Source organism: Coffea arabica, chromosome 6e (genome assembly GCF_036785885.1).
Source record: "Coffea arabica cultivar ET-39 chromosome 6e, Coffea Arabica ET-39 HiFi, whole genome shotgun sequence".
Taxonomy (NCBI): Eukaryota; Viridiplantae; Streptophyta; class Magnoliopsida; order Gentianales; family Rubiaceae; genus Coffea; species Coffea arabica.
This window is the reverse complement of record NC_092321.1, coordinates 11,071,784-11,093,146: the sequence shown is the minus strand read 5'-3', so window position 1 is coordinate 11,093,146 and position 21,363 is coordinate 11,071,784. Positions and strand designations below refer to the sequence as shown.

Sequence of the window (21,363 nt, the reverse complement as noted above, 5' to 3'; positions counted from 1 at the left end):
ACTCCATTAAGGTTCCTAGGGGCCATTCCTTTAAAAAAATGGAAAAAAAAGGTTCCTAGGGGCCAGCAGAAGTTCCTAGATGAAAATTTTGCAAGCCCTTTAGATTTTAGAGCCTGCACTAGTCCGCGGTGATGCCGACCCCGTGAAGGGCTAAAATAACAGCGTACTAAGCAGGGAGCTCTTGATTCTTGAATTTGTCCCACGCACACAATCCAGACTCATTGAAACCGTGTGTGATGTGTGAAGTTCATTCATTGTTTTCTTGATGATGTGTTAATTTGATGATGACTCGACTTTGATTACTTAGTGCTACTCAAAATGTCCACTTGGAACTTGGAAGGCTTCCAAATTGTGACACATCAGACCATGGGATTGGGACTTGGGGCCAAGGCAGTTCAATAGTGGCCACGAACCATATGCCAGCTGTTAAGCCCATTGCTAATATCACCAAACCTCTTGACTTGAGGGGACTTTCCTTGTCTTAAATTCTATTCAGTTTACACCGGCCACCAAAACCATTCCTTGTCTATTATATATAGGCTAAGCCAGGACTCATCCTGTCCAATTAAGTTGAAACAGACTTCATAGCAACAAGTCAATTGCCTACCATATCCCTGATCCTATCCAACACTAACAACCCTTTTAGAATCGCGACTAATGGCTTTTAATTTTTGCTGTTCTTGGAATCCTAGTTTATTTTTGCTGCTGATAATTGTTGCCTTCTTCAATTCTTCACAATCTATCTTGGCTGGCAACTTCGATCAAGATTTTGCGGTCACCTGGGGCGATGGCCGTGCCAAAACACTCAACAATGGGAAGCTTCTCACCCTTTCCCTTGACAAAGCCTCCGGATCAGGCGTACAATCCAAGAATGAGTACCTGTTTGGAAGAATCGATATGCAGCTCAAACTCGTCCCTGGCAACTCTGCTGGCACCGTCACAACATATTACGTAAGTTCATCTTTCATCAAAATTTACATATTTTGGTAACTTGGTTTATTAACTTTTTGTTGAACATGCAGTTATCTTCACCAGGTTCAACCCGCGATGAGATAGACTTCGAATTCTTGGGAAATCTTAGTGGCGATCCTTATATTGTTCACACTAATGTCTATGCTCAAGGCAAGGGAGATAAAGAGCAACAATTCTACGCCTGGTTCGACCCCACTGCTGATTTTCATACCTATTCCATTGTATGGAATCCCCGTTCAATCCTGTAAGTCTTGACATGCTTAACGAAATTTTTCATAGCCTTTTGTTATTCTTTTTAATTAACCAACCTTTTGTCTTTGTTTTCGTTTTTATAGTTTTTATGTTGATGGCACACCAATTAGAGTGTACAAGAATTTGGAAGCAAGGGGGATCCCATATCCGAAGAACCAGCCGATGAAGGTATACGCTAGTCTATGGGATGCAGAAGACTGGGCCACAAGAGGCGGCCTTGTCAAGACTGACTGGTCACAGTCTCCCTTTACTGCTTCCTTGAGAGATTTCAAGGCCGATGCTTGTGTATGGAGCTCTGGGAAATCTTCTTGTGGATCAAACTCCACAAAGCCATGGTTCTCTCAGGAACTTGATGCCACCAGTCAAGCCAGACTGAAATGGGTGCAGCAGAATTACATGATATACAATTATTGTACAGATGCCAAACGTTTTCCTCAGGGCTTCCCTCCAGAATGCATCGCCAACAACTCCACAGCCTAAAAAATTGTGTCTGTTACTTCTCCCATAGTTAATAACCCCCGAATTGATTCTTTAGTTTTGGTACATTTATCGACATTTAGTCCACTACACTTTTTGTCAATGTACCGTGGAGTTAAATATGAATTTGTGAAATAAAACGGAAGTAATTGATTACTTTTTAAATTGGAGAATGACAACTGAAATAAAAACCCAGTATGGTAACAGTAGCATGCAATATGTAGGGAATGTATCAGCAAACAGAGGTCTCCCTTCTTCCTTGATTCAGAAATCAGAATCCCCCTTATTGAAAAAGAAATCTCTGGTCCATATGATCGATTTGAAAAAGGGTCAAAAGCAATGAAGTTCATAAAGATTTCAACGCGTAAAAGTAATGATGATATTGCCACTGGGCAAGTGATTTAAATTCCACTGGGCAAGTGATGTGTCTACAGTGTATATTGAGGATGTCAACAATCACAATTGCATATTGAAGATGAGTTGAACTGCTGCAAGCCGACTTCCCCCGCTTCATTGTATTTGTTAAAATAATACTCGTATTTTTGTTAAAAAGGATAACTCGCATTCTAGTTCACACGAACTAAAAAGAAAACAACGAAGCGAAATCCAACAATCAGAAGGATTTAGTACCGACTTCACGGACGACCTTCGAGACATTTCTGGTACATCAACCGATTTCGAGAAAGAAGAAAATGAAAATGAAACCCAAAATGCTCAAATTAAACTCCAATCATGACACAAAACCAGGCATGAAGCATACGCCACATTGTAATTACCAGACCTCCAAGCTATGTATATAATTGAACTCCCGTAGTTTTGTCCAAAATGATGTCATTTCCAATATTTACTCTGTCTGATTTCTTTGTTTAATTTTCGGTTGATGATTCTCCAACCCAAAGCTCTAGATGGAGTATGGACATGATCTGTCTTTTTATACTGTAAAAAAAAGGTGTATCTGCAACACAAAACAGAGCAGCTCACAAAGACATGACACGTACTCCTCAACTTCTGCATGCATGACTTCAGAGCTTCAGAGAAGAAGCTGAGTCGGCAGAAAGAAACAATCTCCAATATCGAGACACTCTCTCTTTAGATAATACTCCTACTAGTAGTCTTATGAGTCGACAACAGCTTACAGCTTTGATGACCATCCACAGTGGGGATCAATGCAAGTCTTTAGATGTTTAGAACAGACCCTTTTTAAAAAAAAAAAAAAAAAAAAAATTATGCTTTATATGCTTATCTCCACAGCTGTTCACAACTTACAAATATTATACTCCCATTTCTAGGTGACTTTTTCCCAGAGTTTTCAGAGCTACCTTTTTTCCCGATGCTACCATTCAATTCTCTATAGATTGGAACCTCTGTGCAATTGAACCATCAGTAACGGGCTTCATTTTCCCTTCTGAACGCTAATACAGTTACTGTACTTGTTTCGGTTGAACGAAGTGTTAATCAATGGCTTCACTTTCTTTGATTAATGTTCCATTTCTTCTGGTGATATCTTTATCAATAGTCACGTCTTCAATGGTGGCTTCTGCTAATAATTTCTATCAAGATTTTGACATAACCTGGGGAGGTTCCAGGGGAAAGATACTCGACAATGGGGAGCTTCTTACTTTATCCTTGGATAACATTTCTGGCTCAGGGTTCCAATCCAAGAAAGAGTATTTATTCGGGAAAATTGATATGCAGCTCAAATTAGTCCCTGGAAATTCTGCTGGCACTGTCACTGCTTACTACGTAAGCTTAAGACCAATTGATATATGTTTGAGTGAGCCAAATTATTCATCAGAAAAGTTTAGCATATTCTTTAATTCGTGTTAATGTTTTGGCAGTTGTCATCAATTGGACCGATCCATGATGAAATAGACTGAGTTTCTGGGAAATTTGAGCGGTCAACCTTATATACTTCATACCAATGTGTACACTCAGGGCAAAGGCGAAAGAGAACAGCAGTTCTACTTCTGGTTTGATCCAACTGCTGATTTCCACACTTATTCAGTGCACTGGAATCCATCAGCTGTTGTGTAAGTACTGTAATATGTCTTTAATTTAATCCAAGAAAACGTACTTAATAATTCTGAATTGATTAAGTAATGCTATATGATTGAAATCAATGCCTCTGTCGTAGCTTCTCTGTGGATACAATTCCCATCAGGGTTTTCAAGAACTTGGAATCCATAGGTGTTGCATTTCCGAAAACCCAGCCAATGAGGCTATATTCAAGTTTATGGAACGCAGATGAGTGGGCCACAAGAGGGGGGCTGGTGAAGATTGACTGGACTCAAGCACCATTTATGGCTTCCTACAGAGGTTTTAGTGCAAGTGCTTGCAGTTTGGCTTCTGCAAAACCTTCTTGCGTTTCATCAATGCCAAATTATAGTCCGTGGTTGTCAGAGCAGCTGGATCCACTCGGTGAAAGGAGGTTAAGGTGGGTGGAAAAGAATTACATGATCTACAATTATTGCACTGACGCAAAGCGTTTTCCACAGGGATTTCCACCAGAGTGCAGGGCCATCTCTTGAAAGAATATGTCCATTCTGATACTCGTTTCCACCGCCGAATTTTGCTTTCTAGTTAATCTCTTTCTTAAGTGGTGTTTCGTGCTAAAATTTTGTTGTCGTCCTCGAAGTTCTTGTAGCATAAATGCACGATGAATATGACATGTAATATGAACTCGAGAGTATATTGTTTTGACATGAAATCCTCTGTATGGCAAAGACATGCACTTAACCTCATTGATTAGGACCACTAAACCGCACTCCTATACATTGTTGAAGGATTTGATTAAACTAGAATGATTGAAAACAGGTGCTTAATGTCCTTTTTGTTTAACTTCTATATCATAAATAATTAAGGTACTTTAATTCATTAACTATCTGACGTCGTCTTCACTCCAACCCTATATCTTTAGAGATGCATCGAGCATTTTCGGTAGTCGAAGCTAAAGGTTTCTTGGTCTCCTTTTCGCTGATCAAGACTACTTCAAGTTATGCTTGGAAACCGGTTTTTCATAAATTGTCCCCCCTTTTCTGGTCATGCACATTGGCTTCCAAGCTCAACTGTAAATGTTCGCAGGTTGACTCCCATACTTCTGAGAATTGCAATTGGACCCAAGAAATGTTGAACTTTCACGACACTGACATAAATCATGTTAGTAGATTATGATCAAGTGCAAGGTTGTGACGATTCTGAAGAGAGGAAAAATCAGGGTCAATCGTAAAGTTTTGCATGCCAGACATCCATTTCAAAGTTTACCGTATCAGGTCCAGTAAAAGAACTATAGCAAAAATTAATTTCAAGTCATTTCTTGAAATAGGAGATCTACATTCTCCCCCTCCCCCTCCCCCCCTCTTTATATCATATTTTACCATTTGAAACTATGAGTTCTAATTCAAACTGCATAATTTTTTAAAGTATGAAAAGAAAATTTGCGAAGATGTTGGAAAAGGAAGTGAGATAAAGAGCTGGACAAAAGATTCGTAACAAATGAAATGAGCCTTCTTTTCATAATTTTTTTTTATATCTTAGTCGGGCAAGGCTAATTTTGGTTTCCCATAAATAATTCGATATTCCCTTTCAATCAGCAATTGTGGTTGAGATGCATAAATGAAAGGTGGGTATCAGTCGGCTATCAATCTCTATAATTCCTCATTAGTATATATAGCTTGAATATGGGATGCCCATCTTCACGTGTACCTTTCAATAACCAGAAGTCTCCCTTCATGAGCGATCTTCCTTCCCATTTCATTTGCCTTAAAAAAAAAAAAAGAGAGAGAGAGAGAGAGAAAAGAAAGAAAGAGAAAATGCTAATAATAGTACTATAAAATGGTAGAACGCAAGCAGCTGCCTAGTAAGATAAGGAAACAAAAAAAAATACTCCAAGCTCATATTTAGTGAGCAAGATATGGACACTTTGGTTCTTAGGCTCTTTGCGACGTCCTTACTGGTTCTGACCGCTTGTCTGGTGGCTTTTGATTCACAAACTAAGCTTCTCTTCTACTCCATAGTCAGAAAGGCCTCCTTCAGGGACCTCAATGCTTTGTCGTGAGTTCTTTCATTCCCCAACCCCCTTCTTTCCAACAGATATTATGTGCAAATAATCTCCGCTGATGATCATTTTTTAGTGACGAGGTTGTTGATATCCATGTTTTTCAGTATTCTGGTGTGGGTCGACTCGGCTGCTGCTGCCTATAATGTGCTCCACATATTAAGAAGTCGTCTCTTTCCCCAAATGGACAAAAATCTGGCTTGGTTTGGTTATTTATTGGACCAGGTAAATTTTTCAGTTTATATAATATAAATGCAAGCATTTGGATATACAGCCTCTTCTATATATTGGTAAGACATGCAAAAACTGCCCTTGGAATTTGCTTTGAAAAGTTAATTTGAGGGTGAAAGAATGATTTGTGTGGAAGCAGGTGTGTTTGGATAGGAATTACTTGTCCAAAAATTATTTTTTTGAATTATATATATATTTTTTAACACATTTTTTTTAATTATTTTTTTTATCTCACACGTACATTATACCGTCAATATGTACTACATTAACTATTCTCAATAATATTTCAAATAGTCACCTTAGAGATAGATGGACATACACGTAATTAAAATAATTATGTACCATCTTTAACATGACTTTCTTTTTTATCTTTTTGGGGTAAATTATTTAACAAAACTAAAGAAATAGAATGAATTGAATAACATTGATCGGTAAATCTAAACTTTCTTGTATGCCTGTTTGAAAGTTGAACATTCGATAGATTATGTTCATGTGACATACACACTTGTTAAGAATATTTTGATTCTTCAATAAGATATTTTAAACATTTTCTTCGTCCTGGATATACACATAACCTCGTCTCCATTTTTTTTTTTTTTTTACTTTTATTTTTTGATAAGTTCGAGTTTCCTTCTGTTCAGAAACTCTACAACCCAGTACTGATTGGTCCACAAGTCTAATAGGTTCTACTTCCATTAATAGGAAGCAGATTTATTATCGAATTACGATCTCAGTTTAATGAAGAAGCATCAATTTTTACAGCTTTAGTTTAGTTTGACGATTGATGTCTCAAATTAAGATGGAAAAATCAGATTTAAGTGGATCTGCAAATAAATAAATAAATAATAATAAAACAAGTTGATCTGTAAAGGATAAAATGGATAATTTCATCTAACAGTCGAATAAGACTGAACCCCTTTCAATTTCAATGTAAATTACAGCAATTTTCATTCTCAAATGTAGTTGGAAAACATGACCATAATCTCATGATTCTCTTCGCAGAATAACATAATCACGATGCAATTCCATTGCAGAGTAAGTATAACAGTATAAAAGCTACTGAACCAAACATAATCACAGTCTCATGATTCTTTTCGCATTAAGTCTAGACTGAAGCTGCTGGCCGTAGGGTTCATCGACAACAGTGTTGTGACCATACCAGAATTTAATGAAACAGCTGCTTAGTACATTAATTAAAACATTTTTCCCGAATCCCAACTCCAATAATTGCTGGATGGTGGCTCCCCATCAAGAAATGAATTAATGGCATTGTATCTGTTCTAACTTCTAACTTCCCCACTTATGTCATTTTCCGGTGCATGCATTTGACAATCGTCGGAGGGATTATCCACTAGAACTGAGAGGGAAATGTCTAAGCCTAGTACTGTTTCCACTCAAGCCTTTCCATTTATTAACAATATCTTCATATCTATTACTCTGAAAAAATTAAAAATAAAAATCAAGTGCTCTAAAAGAGAAAAAGAAATGCATCTTTTACGTAATTTAATTTCCCTCGTTATTCTTATCAGCGGTTAGAATTAGGCATATAGACATAGTAAGTTTTTGTGCAAACAAAAACCAACAGAGGGAACACAGCTTGCCGGCAACCTTGACATGAACGTACATATGGATGTGGTTAACGGAATCGGGGCATGTACGATCGTATTAGGTGTGAATGTACACTGTTATTGTATCTGATACATGTATTGATATGCATTTATATTATTTTATGGTACATGTGAATCATTCTTCTTTATATATATATATATATATACTAGTTTATTTGTGCCTCATGCGATGCATGAGGGTGCCCAGTTTTTTGTGAAGTTATTAGTTGTGTGTGTGGAGTTAAGAGTGGGTGGGTGTGTGCGAATTTGATGATGAAAGAGTGGTAGTTCAGGATACGTAGGCACACTATTTTGTAGCAGTCTGTACATTATCAAAAATTGGTCATTACAGGATAGAAAGCTCATACAAAGAGCTGTAGACAAAACCACTATTTACATTAACAAAAATAGGTGGTTGCATGGTAGAAAACTAATGTCAACAGCTATTGCAAAACTATAGATGACAAACAAACCTATTTAACTAAATTTACCCATACTCGACTATGAATAGATGGATATGCGTATCTTAAATTTTTGCATATGAGTATAAAATGAGTTACCCAATAATACCCATTTAATTTTATTGGATAACTCATCAAATCTAATTAAATCATTTAGAATTGTCTTCTCCCAAACCTTCTCTCTTTCTCCACCCCTTTTTTTTTTTTTTTCAGATTCTTCATTTTGTCAGGATGTTAACTACTTTTGTTTCATTATTATTATTATTATTTGTTGATTTTATTTTATCATTTTATTTTCTCTTAGTTTGTTAACTTGCTCATTTTTTAGCATTACCAATTTATGACAAATTTTAGCCTATTTTCCTACCTTTCCAAAATGAAAATTTAAATTTATACATGAAAAAAATGCTAGGGGTTCAAAATTTTTGGATTAAATTTTTATGTTAACTTTTATAGTACTTAGTTCAAATTTTTATATTCTTATTGATCAATTATTAAATAGTATGTAATTTTGTGACATAGAGTACGGATGAAAAAAAATTGATAATCAGGCTTATTGAACATTATAAGTAAATATTTTAAGCTAATAATGAGTGTAAAGGGTGGTATAAATTGATAACTTAATTTGTAAAAATGAATTTAAATGAGATTACAAAAAAATTAAAATAAATGGGTAAGCCTCAAATTGCTTCCACGTAATAAGGCAACAAAAGTAAAGTAAACTCAATCTATACAATACTAATATGTTAAGGTGAAATTTCAAATTTAGCCACCTGTCTAAAGCACATTTGCACCGTTTTTAACAAAGACATGCAAGACATGCAACTTCAGAAGCTCCCAATTGCTTCCACGTAAGCTAACACCACCACCGTATATGTTAAGCAAGTCAATCTGTCCAACACCAAAACAAAGATGTGAAATTCCATGTTTAGCCACCTACTGATGGTGCCCATACGGGACCATCACTATTGCACTCATATCAGCCAACTCCCCTTTTTATACTTCTTATGATATGATATATTGGCTAAAAATACAAATGTTATCTGTATAGACTAAATAGTTCGAGAAGTACAATAATTTTGATAGATGAACGCTAAATATTGTAAAAAGTATAATAACCTGCCCAGTGTCCATGATGAACGCGTTCATATCATTTTGTAGAAAGATTGAATTCTCGAACGAGAGAACCAATTATTTGATCTGAATTTTTCATGCACAAATTGGCAGGCAGTGGCATACCTTGTATTTGCAGCAAACTCAGCAGCTCTTCAGGGCTGTGTTTTTGCAGTAAGCGGCCAGAGTAATTTTGGGTGGATGAAGGTATGCGACAGATACACGAGGTTCTGCATCCAAATTGGTGGAGCTTTAATGTGTGGTTATGCTGCATGCCTTGTAATGGCTGTCATTTCATCGCTCTCTGCATACGGTCTTTTTAGATTGTATTCTCCAAAACACTTCCTACAATTGAAGCACCAGTAAGTCATATGCTTTGGTATCTGTTTGCTTATGCTGATTAAAGACAATAATCTAAGCTACATTATAATGTTATGGGGTCAATCAACAAGCCGCCGATTAATTTGGCATTGTGTGTGTTGATGGCTCTTTTTCTGTTTTCTCTTCTACTTCTTCCGAGTTTACTTCATTAGCATTTTTTTTTATAGTACCATTCGATGACGTACCCCAGATTTTTTTTTTTTTTTTTTCCATAATTTGGTCGTTCTGCTTGAAACTATTGATAGCCACCCTAATCTAATTAAAAGGTTAAAACTAACTAGCTTTGCACATTTACATTTTTGTTATACAAAAACAAAAAAGAATAGAAAAGTCTATTCCTGTAGATTCTTAACATCGTATGCTCTCTTCCAAAATCAGATCAACATTTAAAAGTGTGAAAGGTCTTTGCTGATTATTTTCCTGCGGGATCCATTAGAGTGGTTCCAAAAGTATGATAAATTGAAGATATGGCAACTGCTAATATTATTCGTTTAGTTCAGAAACTCAAAACGAAGGTAGGGTGTAATTTTTGATCAAAATAAATAAATGAAAATCCATCTCAAAATATGTGGGTTACATCAATTCACTAAAGTAGCACATACTTTGGATGCTAGTGAAAACGACAAAATGAAAGAGAGTTTGATAATGATGCAGATTCATCAAACAGTTGATATTCAAACAGTTAATTTAAACGGAGTCTCAATTTTTTAAAAAATTGCTACAGCTGCTGTTATGGATAACACAGCAAAGAAGACTTGGGATATCTTTGAGACAAAGCAGGGTGTTGGACCTTCATCCCTTAGTCTGGATGGAGACATCTAGCCCATGTAAAAGAGCAAGAAAGCTTCCGAAGTGCAACTTTGCCGGGCTCCGAATACTGGGTTGTGCAGATGCATGAATTCTTTCATGCAACTCCTTGGGCCCAAAATATGCAATAGTTTCGATTTCTTGGCAACCCATTGAAGCAGGGTTGAGAGGATCACGTACATTAATGTAATATATGTGAAATAAAAATAATAATTAATTAATTAAAAAATATATTTCTGATATAAGTAAAATAATATTTGAGAAAATTTTTGTATCATGCAATACATTATGATGGAAGCCAAGTAGAAATCTCCCTTCCTATCCTGTATTTTTTAAATATCATCCCTTCTCTAATATAATTTTTTTTAGAAAAAAAGCAGAAAAAATTTTCAGTTACAATTTATATATCACATTTCAAGGTAAGAGGAATACTTAACAAACATCATTATCTCACTAGACGCAAAAAGCCAAAAAGTGTCCCCGGACCTAACTTAGCTGGTATGGATATCAGCCAAGAAACCATAAGGTCTTTTTGTTGTCTCTCAAGTTCTCTCCTCTCTCCTTTCCCCCTCATAAGACTTGGGGCCTTGTCTTGAACCAGAAAAAACAAACAATAATTCATGGTAATACATGTCATCCGCAATTTGACTCTTCTTGTTTTAAAAGTAAAACGGACAGATCAGGTAACAAGAATTGTAAAGCTGTCAAGTCCTGTATTCATATTGAAAACTAACTTTGCGCATGAACTTCACTTTCGATCATGGTGTTAATCGGTCATATGTTTGGCAAGAAATTTGGTCATAGTAGTACCTAGATAAATGGACACAAAAGGAGGTTTCTTATGACACGGTCCACCAGTATCCAAATTAACAAGGCACCACCAACATGCACTACCTCATGGTCATGCTAGAAAAAGTCAAGTCCGGTAATGATTTTGTTGCTACGAGAAACAAATAAATGAAAGGCCATAGAGGTTATGGCCAATGTGTAGAGCTTTTGATAGAAGTATAAGGGTTATGTTCGAGTTGTACAGAGGTTCTTCTAGATTATTTTGGAATCCTCTATACTTCTCTTCATGAACACTGTGGAAATGCTTAGAGCTCGTACATAATAGACGATAGGATCTAGAGTCGTATACAAGGTTTTAGAGGTGAGGCTTTGTATAGCAACTTGATAATTGTTTAGAATGCTCTAGAGGTTATGGCCAAGACCCCTCTCATTTGTAATCGTTCGTGTGGATTGGAGTTCCATTTGCAATACAAGGGCTTCCCAAGTTCTCTTAACTTTCCTTCTTTACCTCAAAACCTTTTGGTTGTGTCTGATCATACGCTTTGGCAGGAAGGCTAAACTGGTATATCTCCATCTCCTACCTTCTGTGTTCGAGTTTGCTAGTGCCGCACGACTTTGTGGGACAATGAAAAGCCAACCCGTGACACTTCAACTTTTATTCGAGATAAATATATAAGACAGCATAAAGTTGTATTTGTTGTCCATGAACACTTCTATTTTCAGTTAATGCAATACACATTGCTATGTGCACTTTGGGTTGGGTAAATTCGAAGATAAGCTAAAATCCTGTCCATTTAGTGTCCTTCTGACTGAGTTGGACGTTGATTAGACGACATAATATTGTCAGAAAGTACGTCAAGGTTATCGATCAACCGATGTGGATCGGACAGTGTTAGATTGGAAAGACGCAAATTCTTCATGGTTTCTCTTTCTTTACTTATTGATGTGCCAATTGCTTCATTTTTTAGACAACCATGAATTAGTTCTTCATCACAATCTTTTAAGACTTTTATCGTTTCTTGCATTTGCATGCTTAATTGACTACAAAAATACTAAAGGAAAAATGGTAGTAACTATTCAGTAGTCATCAAACTTGTGTACGTAGCTAAGTTTTGGTCAGAGTCCGGCAAATTTTGCTGGGCTCAAACTTCCAGGAAAGGAAAGTGTGAGAAATTTCAGGCATACTAGAAAAGGAATCTCCTTTAATTTCCTCACAACCAAATACAAGCACATCAAGTTAGAGTTTCTTTCTCCTTTTTTTGTTTTTTCGTTTATTTGGTTTCTCCTTCTGTTGGGGATATATATAAAAAGATTAGGAAGAGGGAAAGATGGAAAGATGGTATATATAAAAAAGATGGAAAGATGGTTTCTCCTTCTGTTGGGGATATATATAAAAAGATTAGGAAGAGGGAAAGATGGTACTGGTCCACCATTACATTTTTCAACGGTGTTACCTTCTTTCTTGGTGTCTTTATATTATTGATGTGCTTGTAATCCCATAAATGACTTCTAGCCGCTTTCACGTTCGAGAGACCACTTTTCAGGAAGTATTTAATTTTTCCAATGAGAGAAAAAAAATGCCAATTTTGATAGGAGAAAATATTTTTTTGAGGACAGATTACTAGTTGACGTCGAAAATTTGCATAATGAAAAGTACTAAAAATGAGTAAAGATGAAAAAAAAAAAAAAAACTCAATCATTGATAGAGGGAGGGCAAATAATCATCACAAAATTTTCCTTAAATTTTATGAGAAACTACGGAGAGTAAATTCTGCTAGGAGGCTGTCTAACTCAAAACGTCATGGCAGCTTTAGCTTTATATACAATCAAGAATCTTGGCTCACGAGGAATTACAACACAGCTTGCTAAAGAAGACAAGACAAGAAGCTCTAACATGAACTGCACTATATAACGGACGACCGTGAAAGACTGATGATGAAGACTTTGGTTCAGTACTTTCCTCCTTCTAAGAGAACTTGAACGAACATTATTGTTTTAGAGCACCATACAAAAACTGAAGTGATGTTATTGAGGGTTGGCCCCCATATATATATATACATATATACATATGCATCTGTTGCGTGTTAAATTGTCTGATTGATGTGGTGTAGCTAAACTGAACTAGTTTAACGTCCTCATGTGCTAAAAGTTCATCGCATAAAAAATCAGGGGTTAATACCACTTTGTCCCCCCAAACTTTGGACGATTACCCACTTCAGTCCCTAAACTTCAAAATGGGACACTTAAGTCCCTAAACTTATAAATACATCCCATTTAAGGAAAATTGTTAACAAATCCTGAATGCCGTTGGTGGTCGAAGTGTCCCATTTTATAAGGGTTTAGGGATTTAAGTGTCACATTTTATAAGTTTAGGGACTTAAGTGGGAGGTATTTATAAGTTTAGGGACTTAAGTGTCCCATTTTAAAGTTTAGGGACTGAAGTGGGTAATCGTCCAAAATTTGGGGGGACAAAGTGGAATTAACCCAAAAATCAGAGGTGAGAACCTGATAATAGTGGGGTGAATAGGTAAGAGGCACTACCCTAAGGAAACTATTAAAGTGATGATCGATCAGCTGCCTGAGTTGGATGTTGATTTAATATCACATCATTTCTTTGTTTATGGCTTACAAGAAAAAAGTTTGGTCACAAATTTACAATATTGACGGCAAATTAGACAATCAAAGCTTGCCTACCCTAGCTTTAGCATAAAACTTAGCACACAACTGTTGCAAGGCTTCAGCTTCAAAAGACAACACCATGTTCGTCCTACTTTAACTTGAGATAACACCATGTTGCTCAATGTTGATCTCACACCATACATACAAATCTTAAAAGTATGACACTTACTTTTATATGAATGATTCGTAACTAGGTTATAGTGGGTCTAGTTCAAATACTTAGGTAGAAAGTGCAAAATGTTGAAACTCAAAGCTTTAAAATGCTAAACAAAAATCTTGGTGTGTATATTCGACATATGAAGCGACTTAAATTCTAGTAATTAAATTGGATTTGATAGCTCTTAAGCAAAGCCTAGGGGACTGTTTCATATAAAAATTGGAAGAACAAAAATAATGCATTTCCTTAAATAAACGTGGTCACAAGTTTAAGTCTTGGGAGAACCATACAACTTATAAGTCCACAGATTTTTTTGACCTAAATTAGAGCCGATACTTGTTTTACAAGTAAACTGTGAAGTATACAAGTGATCAGGGCACATTCTTGGACTAAAGGAACGGTGGGCGTCCATTTAATGAAGAAGGAAGCATTAAATGATTGTGAATTTTCTATGTTAAAAAATATATAATCTTTGATTTGCCCACCACTAGACTGCAGGATGATCGCTCTTGACGTTATTGGGTAACGTATTGTTGCTTGCAAAAATTGAAAACATAATGATATTCTAAATCAGGTATATTAGCTGTAGTATTCAAATTGCAAGTCAAATACATTGCTTAGATTCTGTTCTTTTGCTCCAGAAACATGGGATATACTCCATGGTTGTATTTTCGAAGAAAAAGCATTGGTTTACCTTGCCACGCTACCAGCTTGCCAATCGTGTGGGAAACTTGAAGATTACTACCATTATTTCCCTGCGTGAGAAAAATAAATTGCAAGTTTTCAGAACCAGACATGGTAGCCAAAAAATAATACTGAATTTGGATTAAACAATATCTTAGGCTCTGATGAAGAATGAGACAGATACCAAGAAGTTAGGTTGAGAATAGTTGTTTTACAGGTTATCACAGTTCTTTCTACTGCATATGTGATATAAACACGACAAAAAAGAAAAAGAAAAAAAAACACATACACACACAGAGCCCACAGAGACAAACAAAAGGAAGCGTTTGACCAGTTTTGGAAAGTCAGGTGACGCTTTGCACCTTTAGCACATTTCAATCAGAAGAACAACGAAGATCAAACAGACAAGAAAACAAAAGAATGGATGTACACAAAGGACATCTTTACTTAAGACTGGAAGTTCAAGTGTCTAACGAACAGCCTGCAAGCATTGAGAAAATTATGTTGTGGGGAGACTAAATTTGGCACTATATTCCCAATAATGCACCTTTAACAAGGTGAAACAAGTTTTTTTTTTTTTTTATGTCTTATCTAATTTCTAGTGATCAAAGCAACACCATTACAGTGTTGGTATTCAAATTGATGACTTCCGCAGTAATAGAAGTACGAATTGGCTACTTGAAATTGCTGGCAAATTGGCAGAGTATATTCGTAATTTGTGCACCGGACGATGTTAAGTCAAATCACAAGTGTACGTCTTCCGTGAGGATAAATATGTTTTGCACTTTAATATAGAAGATAATGTTGTTGCAGTCTTTTTCTTCATGTGGTTCCATGAGAATTACAGAGAAGATGGAGTGTTATTAATAATGCTATTTGAAATATTGAGTTAATCGGATTCTAATATTTCAATTCTATTTTTTAAAAAGGGATTTTAGTTTTGAGGTGAAGGCAGCTATTAAATACGTATATGAAATAATGAAAGTTATAATACGCCAGTGTATAATTTAGAACACCTTATTAGGAGAATCACATCAAAATTAATGCAGATTAAGCTGTGTATCTATGTCATGTATACCACTTTTGCATCTCTATGTATCCTGTTTCTTAGTAAAGCCAATTTAATCAGTAAAAAAGGATTAAAGCATGATCATCTCCATGTTTTAATTCTTAAACACTTTCTGCATAATTGATACTTGCCGCATTATTTGACATGCATGGTGTCATCGCTACATCGATTATATATATATATATATATATATATATATATATATATATATATATATATATATATTCTCATTTCAGCGGTTGCATTGGACGGGGAGCATGACAAAATGATGATTGAAAGCAACTCCCTACAGCCTTAAATGGAACAAGCTGCTTGGAAAAGGTTGATTGTAAGTCCCCGATTTTGCTGTAATTAATCAACCTTAATGTGTCCCATATGGATACAATCGGAATTGTCAGTTTAGTTGTGTTAAGAGTGCCTAATGTGAATGGGTTGACTCGAATCCGAGTTTATTTGCTAGTTATGATTTTTAGAATATAAAAAACTAAAATTAAATTAATCAAAAGTTATAAACTGAATGATAAAAAAAAAAAAAAAATTATGATCCAAGAACATTGACAGTTATAGATGAACAAAGGCTACTTCTTGACTAACCTCATTTGTATGATGTTGGTATTCATTCACTTTAAATGTCTATCCATTTTTGAAACCTTAGAGGGGGAAAAAATAGTAACTAATTCTTTTGTGATAAATTATCCTGAAGATCCTTGAACTTTTTCAAAAGGATTAGTTATTTTATAAAACTATCAAAAGGTCCTATTAAGTCCCCCAAACATCACAACGCGAAAATTTTGCACCTTGGCGTCAAGAGAGAAATTGATGTATATATGGATCTGACATTTTAACCATTGCTTTCTTATTTTATTAACGCTCATACAATATCGTTAAAAGTAATTTTCACCCATAATAGAACTAAATGGCACTACATTAGCAGATTAGTGTTTGTTGTAGGCAATTAAGCCCCCTGTACATTCACTTTGAGTTGAAATGATGCAGTTCAAAATTCATTTTTGGTGCCAAACTATTTGTACCCTCAAATTCATACACATGCTAGTAAAAATTTCGAACCATGAAATTATGCTTCGACTAATTGATGTAGTAGTGAGTAACTACTGGTTCACAATATTCATTTCGTTGGTCATCCTAGTGTTTATAGTATTTATATAGATGAGCCATCGATTTGAATAATATTCTTTGTTAGAAGGGTCCATTTGATTTGTAAAGGAACTTTAGAGACAAATCTAAGTCGACATTCAAATATTAAGGATTAAATTGAAAAAAAAAAAAAAAGCTGAGGAACAACGTAGGCCCTTTGGCCGAAGTTCATGCATGGAAGCTTTCTTTCTTATTTTGTTATTTCCTTCATTTTTGACTTGCACTATTTCTTTGCACAAGGGGACACAACACTTAGATATTATGTGAAATCTCTCTATTTTTATTTAGCTTAATTATTTCATGGGAATCAAACAATCCTATTACGGGCGACGTTAAAATCGAGGGCCCTATAAATGCAGATAAGAAGGGAAACTGTAAAGGACCACAAATGCTAGTTTTTTAGACGTATGAATCCGTCGCCATTGTCGAGGACCACCAAAGATGTTAAATGCAAGAATCAGACACAATGGAAAGCGGTCTTCCTCCATTTTGTCTTCCCATTACATGGCCACACGTCCATGCATTACAGTTTGGAGAAGCTATAGCTGGATTTTTCCAATTTCCGAACTAGCCGACTGATCAATAAGCTACAAATGATTGGTTTGTGTTCAAGATGTTTTGATTGCAGACTCCTGAAATAAGAAACTTTTGGAGTATGCAAATTATTTACGTTTCCGTTGTAGGACTGTTGATGTCGAAATCCTACGTGGTGCTGAAGAATACGGGGAAAAAAATTCCATAGAAAGAATTCAACTCATGTTAAATTGAGCTAGTCGAATGATAAAACCCTTCAATCTGAATCTGTTAAATTTCTTAGAACTCTTATATAGTCGCCTCAAGTGAAAGCTACGTATAGATTGTTGGGAGGCAGTGAGAAAGTGAATCCAAGAATCAGCCGGCCGGGTAAAAGTTGTAGAAAACCATTGTGGGAGACAAGAATGAGACCTTATCATCAAGTCACAAGGAAGGAAGACAAACTGTATTATATCTTATCAAAGCCTAGCAGCACAAACACTACCATCTTCGCAGGTGGCTAAGCTTGAGATACTAAGAAAGAATTGTAAGTATTGGATTCAATCTCAAATCTCCCCTTCTCTATTGAAAAGAATAACTTTAAAAAAAAAGAGAGTCTAACAGCACGACGCTACCATCTCTGCAAGTGTCAACAATCCTCCAGCTAGAGTGTTTCAGAAAGAGCTCCATGAATAATTTGACTCCATCGAGCATACGAGTAAAATTCAAGAGAAAGCAATCAAGAAATTAACTGAAAGTCGAACTATATATATTATGGTATTGAATTATTATTGTGGGTTAGGACCTTTTAATCAAGCATGTTGCCCTATATAATTGTGCTTCATGTTTAATGTTCTCGCTCAAACATAGTTTATCTACTGCGTCGTCGTTAGCGATCACTGGAAATCTCATAGATAATGTTGGTCAAATTTTAAATACACTCGAATGGTGAGGCTTAATTAACTCTATTATACGCAGGATACTGTGAATACATCGTCGTCAGGCTGCTGGAAGGAGACAAAAAGAACCATCTCTCGTTTCATTTTCTCCTTGTGGTTGCCTACTGAACCATACAAAAGTTGTACAAAAGAAGAGAAAAAGTTGATTAGTCGATGGCTTAGATGAGTAGACCAGTGAATATATCGGCAGGCAATTTCTATTTGCCATATCATTTTCTAAGGAATCTTGTCAAGTTGTTCTCAGCGTCAGCCAATTTTTGGACTAATTGAACTTTACGCGCTTAACAATTCCAATATTCTCAGCTACACCTTGAACTTTGGTTTTAAACACTTTGCTCCCTCAACCTTCGATTTTTGCATTGAAAAATTTGCGCCCTAAAATGACTGTAGTTTTGCATGTTCTTAGCGAAAGTGTGCAAGCAAATATGTGCGTAAATACCAAATAACTCTTCCTCTTAAAAAAACAAATTTTAAACTGATTTCAGAGACAGAGAGAAAATGAATCAACACGTACGTATGTTTTTTTATTCACGATATGAAATGAGTGAATGAGGTAACTTGAGATACTTCGATAACTAAAGGGTGCAAAAAAAATATCTAAAAGAAAAGTTAAAGATACAAAAGTAGAATCAATGCAAACTCAAAGGACGCAAAACGACATTAATCCTTCTTCTTCTTTTTTTCTCTCTCTCTTTCTCTCATGTCGATTATCAATAGCATCCGTATCAACTTCAAGAATATCATGAAATTATAAAGTAGGAAAAGTCTCAATAGTCGCATTTTTCTCGGGATTCGCTGCACATAAATTGAGGATCAAACCACATCGTACCTCCTTCAAATAAATCTTATGGATCCATGCCAAGTAGCATTTTGTAATGAATCAAGTGGACCCTGAAATATATCAATTTTGGAGCACGCCGAAATCATTCGACAATGTATTAAGTACCAAAAAGCGTACTTTAGATATGAAAACTTCCAGACAGAGAGCTAACAAAGAAAAAAAAAAGAAAGTCTAGACAAAGGCAAAACACTATGTTGATTTGCTAAGCTTGCTCTGATAAATAATTTAAGCTACCGGCGGAGTGGTCTATAAGATATAGGAACATCCCTGGCTACGTGCAGTGCAGGGCAGGTTTTATGCCTTACTTCTCCTTCCCCTGTTTATCCAGAAAGATGTAAGCCATCTTGTTAATTATAGCTAAATTCCACGTTTCTTGCATTAAAAGTTTTAACGCGAATATTATTCTTCAACCAATCCTTCTAGCCTATCGGGCGGATCTAAAATTGACAATTAAAAGTCACTAGTATTTTCTCAATGCAATTTGTGGGGTAAAAATCCCTAATAATGGTTCATCATATATATGTTTCAGATCAATAATGCCAAGTTTCATGCATGGAGTTTCTACTTTCTATTTTTAGAAACTTCCTTGCAAAAAGATGCATAACCTTCCATAATTTTCATATCAAGCATTTTGTCTTGAATCCTTCTTGAATTAATTTATAGATACCTCGACAAGACACAAACTTAATGCTGCATAAAAAATATATAAAAAAAAAAAAAAAAATTTAGAGTACTACATCTAGATAAACTCTTGGGAAAAAATCACAGCCGCAGAGACAAATCAATCTGGCTATAATCTTCTTGCACACTTTCAGGCTTATATACTCTACTGCTCCAATGATGGCTTTCTATCCTCGAATCGTAATCCATCTCTCTTCTTCCATAGCTCGTATCGCTCGTAAATCGCCTATACCCGTGATGATCGTGGCCCATGATGGGCGGCTGAACGTGATTTGGAGCACTAGAAACGGACCCTGATCGGCTGCTAGAGCCCGAATGCGGCCGAACAGCTGAACTTAGCTCGCGGCTCTTTTTAGCTAAGGTTCTTTCAAGTTTGTGAGCGTTTTGGTGGCCTCCTAATGCTTGTGAACTGTAAAACTTCCTTCTGCAATAGTTGCAAGAAAAAACCCGTGGTTCTGATGGATTTAGAGGAGATGAGGATAAGGAAGATGTTGATCGGTCTAGGATTAGGTCCAGGTTGAGGTCATTGTTGGTTAGACCCAAGTTAAGGGCCGTGCTTGGTTCGTAATTCATGGTTAAGATTTGTCAAGGAAGAAGAAAAACAAGAAGAAAATTCAACTTGTACTAGAGAAATATGGGATAAGGTTTGAAATTTTTTATCAAGAAACTCTAGAGAAGAAATTGGAGTTCATGCAACGGACATAGTTAGGAAGACTAGCAGAGATAAGAGATAGCTGATGAGGTAGGTAAGTAAAGCGTGTTGAGAGGACGTTATATAGAAAATGTCAAGTGTGTGTTGTGTGTGAAAGAGGATGTCAAGGAAAAATCAAAGCAATCTATGAAAGGAAAAGAGGAGCAGAAAACTACAAAATTGGATTAGATTAGATATAAAGTGGACGAGGGGAAGTATGCATGTATGTTCTGTGTTGTATGTATACTAGTATCGAATCATATGGGGTGCTAAGGTTTACTGTACCTGAAGCCACAGATTAATAGGAGGTCTCGAGTTCAAAAATGGAGGAGATTGGATTATTTTCCACATGAGAGTGAGAGAGATCGAGACAAATACCTGCAAATATCAGTGGATGAATCAAATGGTTGTCGCGTCCATTAATGGCAGCATTCCAACTCCCTTGTCGGTCCATAAAAATTCTTGCAATTCTATAGTTGCTTTGTAGTTTTAAAAAAAAAAACAGTATTTGAATAAAGGATTATGAAAAAGATTTGCAGATATACTACGTGATAATTATTTATTGTTTCTACATGTCTCACTTGTTTTTCTGTAGTCTAATAATGAATACATCGATTTTGGCCATCTAATCATGGGTCCAATCATGGCTTCGTTTTGGCTTGCCACCCTTTGTTTACTTAGGACAGAGAGAGGAGTTGAGATCTTGCTCTAAAATTCCAATTAAAGTACATGAAAGTGATTAAGATAACCCATCTTGACTAGACCAATTACGCAATATAATAATGCACCT

The 21,363-nt window shown here is 35.9% G+C and overlaps 3 protein-coding genes and 1 pseudogene across 3 annotated transcripts; 3 read left to right on the top strand and 1 right to left on the bottom strand.

Annotated features, from left to right (window-relative positions):
• The first annotated feature begins 525 nt into the window (after nt 1-525).
• LOC113695236 (xyloglucan endotransglucosylase/hydrolase protein 22) lies at nt 526-1,866 on the top strand. Its single transcript, XM_027214258.2, has 3 exons — nt 526-951; nt 1,023-1,216; nt 1,308-1,866. Exons 1-3 carry the CDS (start codon nt 658-660, stop codon nt 1,702-1,704), a joined length of 885 nt encoding a protein of 294 aa, XP_027070059.1. The 5' UTR covers nt 526-657; the 3' UTR covers nt 1,705-1,866.
• Nucleotides 1,867-2,796: 930 nt separating this feature from the next.
• Nucleotides 2,797-4,442, top strand: LOC113697455 (xyloglucan endotransglucosylase protein 1-like; annotated as a pseudogene).
• Nucleotides 4,443-5,473: 1,031 nt separating this feature from the next.
• LOC113694976 (CASP-like protein 2C1) lies at nt 5,474-9,696 on the top strand. The gene is made up of 3 exons (XM_027213919.2): nt 5,474-5,751; nt 5,863-5,980; nt 9,282-9,696. The coding sequence occupies exons 1-3, from the start codon at nt 5,612-5,614 to the stop codon at nt 9,531-9,533; spliced, it is 510 nt and encodes a 169-aa protein (XP_027069720.1). The 5' UTR covers nt 5,474-5,611; the 3' UTR covers nt 9,534-9,696.
• A 10,039-nt stretch (nt 9,697-19,735) lies between these two features.
• Nucleotides 19,736-20,815, bottom strand: LOC140009504 (zinc finger protein 7-like). The gene has a single exon (XM_072055232.1). It carries the CDS (start codon nt 20,453-20,455, stop codon nt 19,964-19,966), a length of 492 nt encoding a protein of 163 aa, XP_071911333.1. The 5' UTR covers nt 20,456-20,815; the 3' UTR covers nt 19,736-19,963.
• Between the last annotated feature and the right edge of the window lie 548 nt (nt 20,816-21,363).

What these genes read in the sequence shown, in the direction of transcription:
- LOC140009504 (XM_072055232.1), bottom strand. Translation starts at nt 20,455, where the DNA reads ATGAATTACGAACCAAGCACGGCCCTTAACTTGGGTCTAACCAACAAT.
- LOC113694976 (XM_027213919.2), top strand. Translation starts at nt 5,612, where the DNA reads ATGGACACTTTGGTTCTTAGGCTCTTTGCGACGTCCTTACTGGTTCTG. An exon ending in AGGGACCTCAATGCTTTGTC is followed by an intron (nt 5,752 to 5,862) that starts GTGAGTTCTTTC and finishes CATGTTTTTCAG; the next exon opens with TATTCTGGTGTGGGTCGACT. An exon ending in TTGGTTATTTATTGGACCAG is followed by an intron (nt 5,981 to 9,281) that starts GTAAATTTTTCA and finishes ACAAATTGGCAG; the next exon opens with GCAGTGGCATACCTTGTATT.
- LOC113695236 (XM_027214258.2), top strand. Translation starts at nt 658, where the DNA reads ATGGCTTTTAATTTTTGCTGTTCTTGGAATCCTAGTTTATTTTTGCTG. An exon ending in GCACCGTCACAACATATTAC is followed by an intron (nt 952 to 1,022) that starts GTAAGTTCATCT and finishes TTGAACATGCAG; the next exon opens with TTATCTTCACCAGGTTCAAC. An exon ending in TGGAATCCCCGTTCAATCCT is followed by an intron (nt 1,217 to 1,307) that starts GTAAGTCTTGAC and finishes TCGTTTTTATAG; the next exon opens with TTTTTATGTTGATGGCACAC.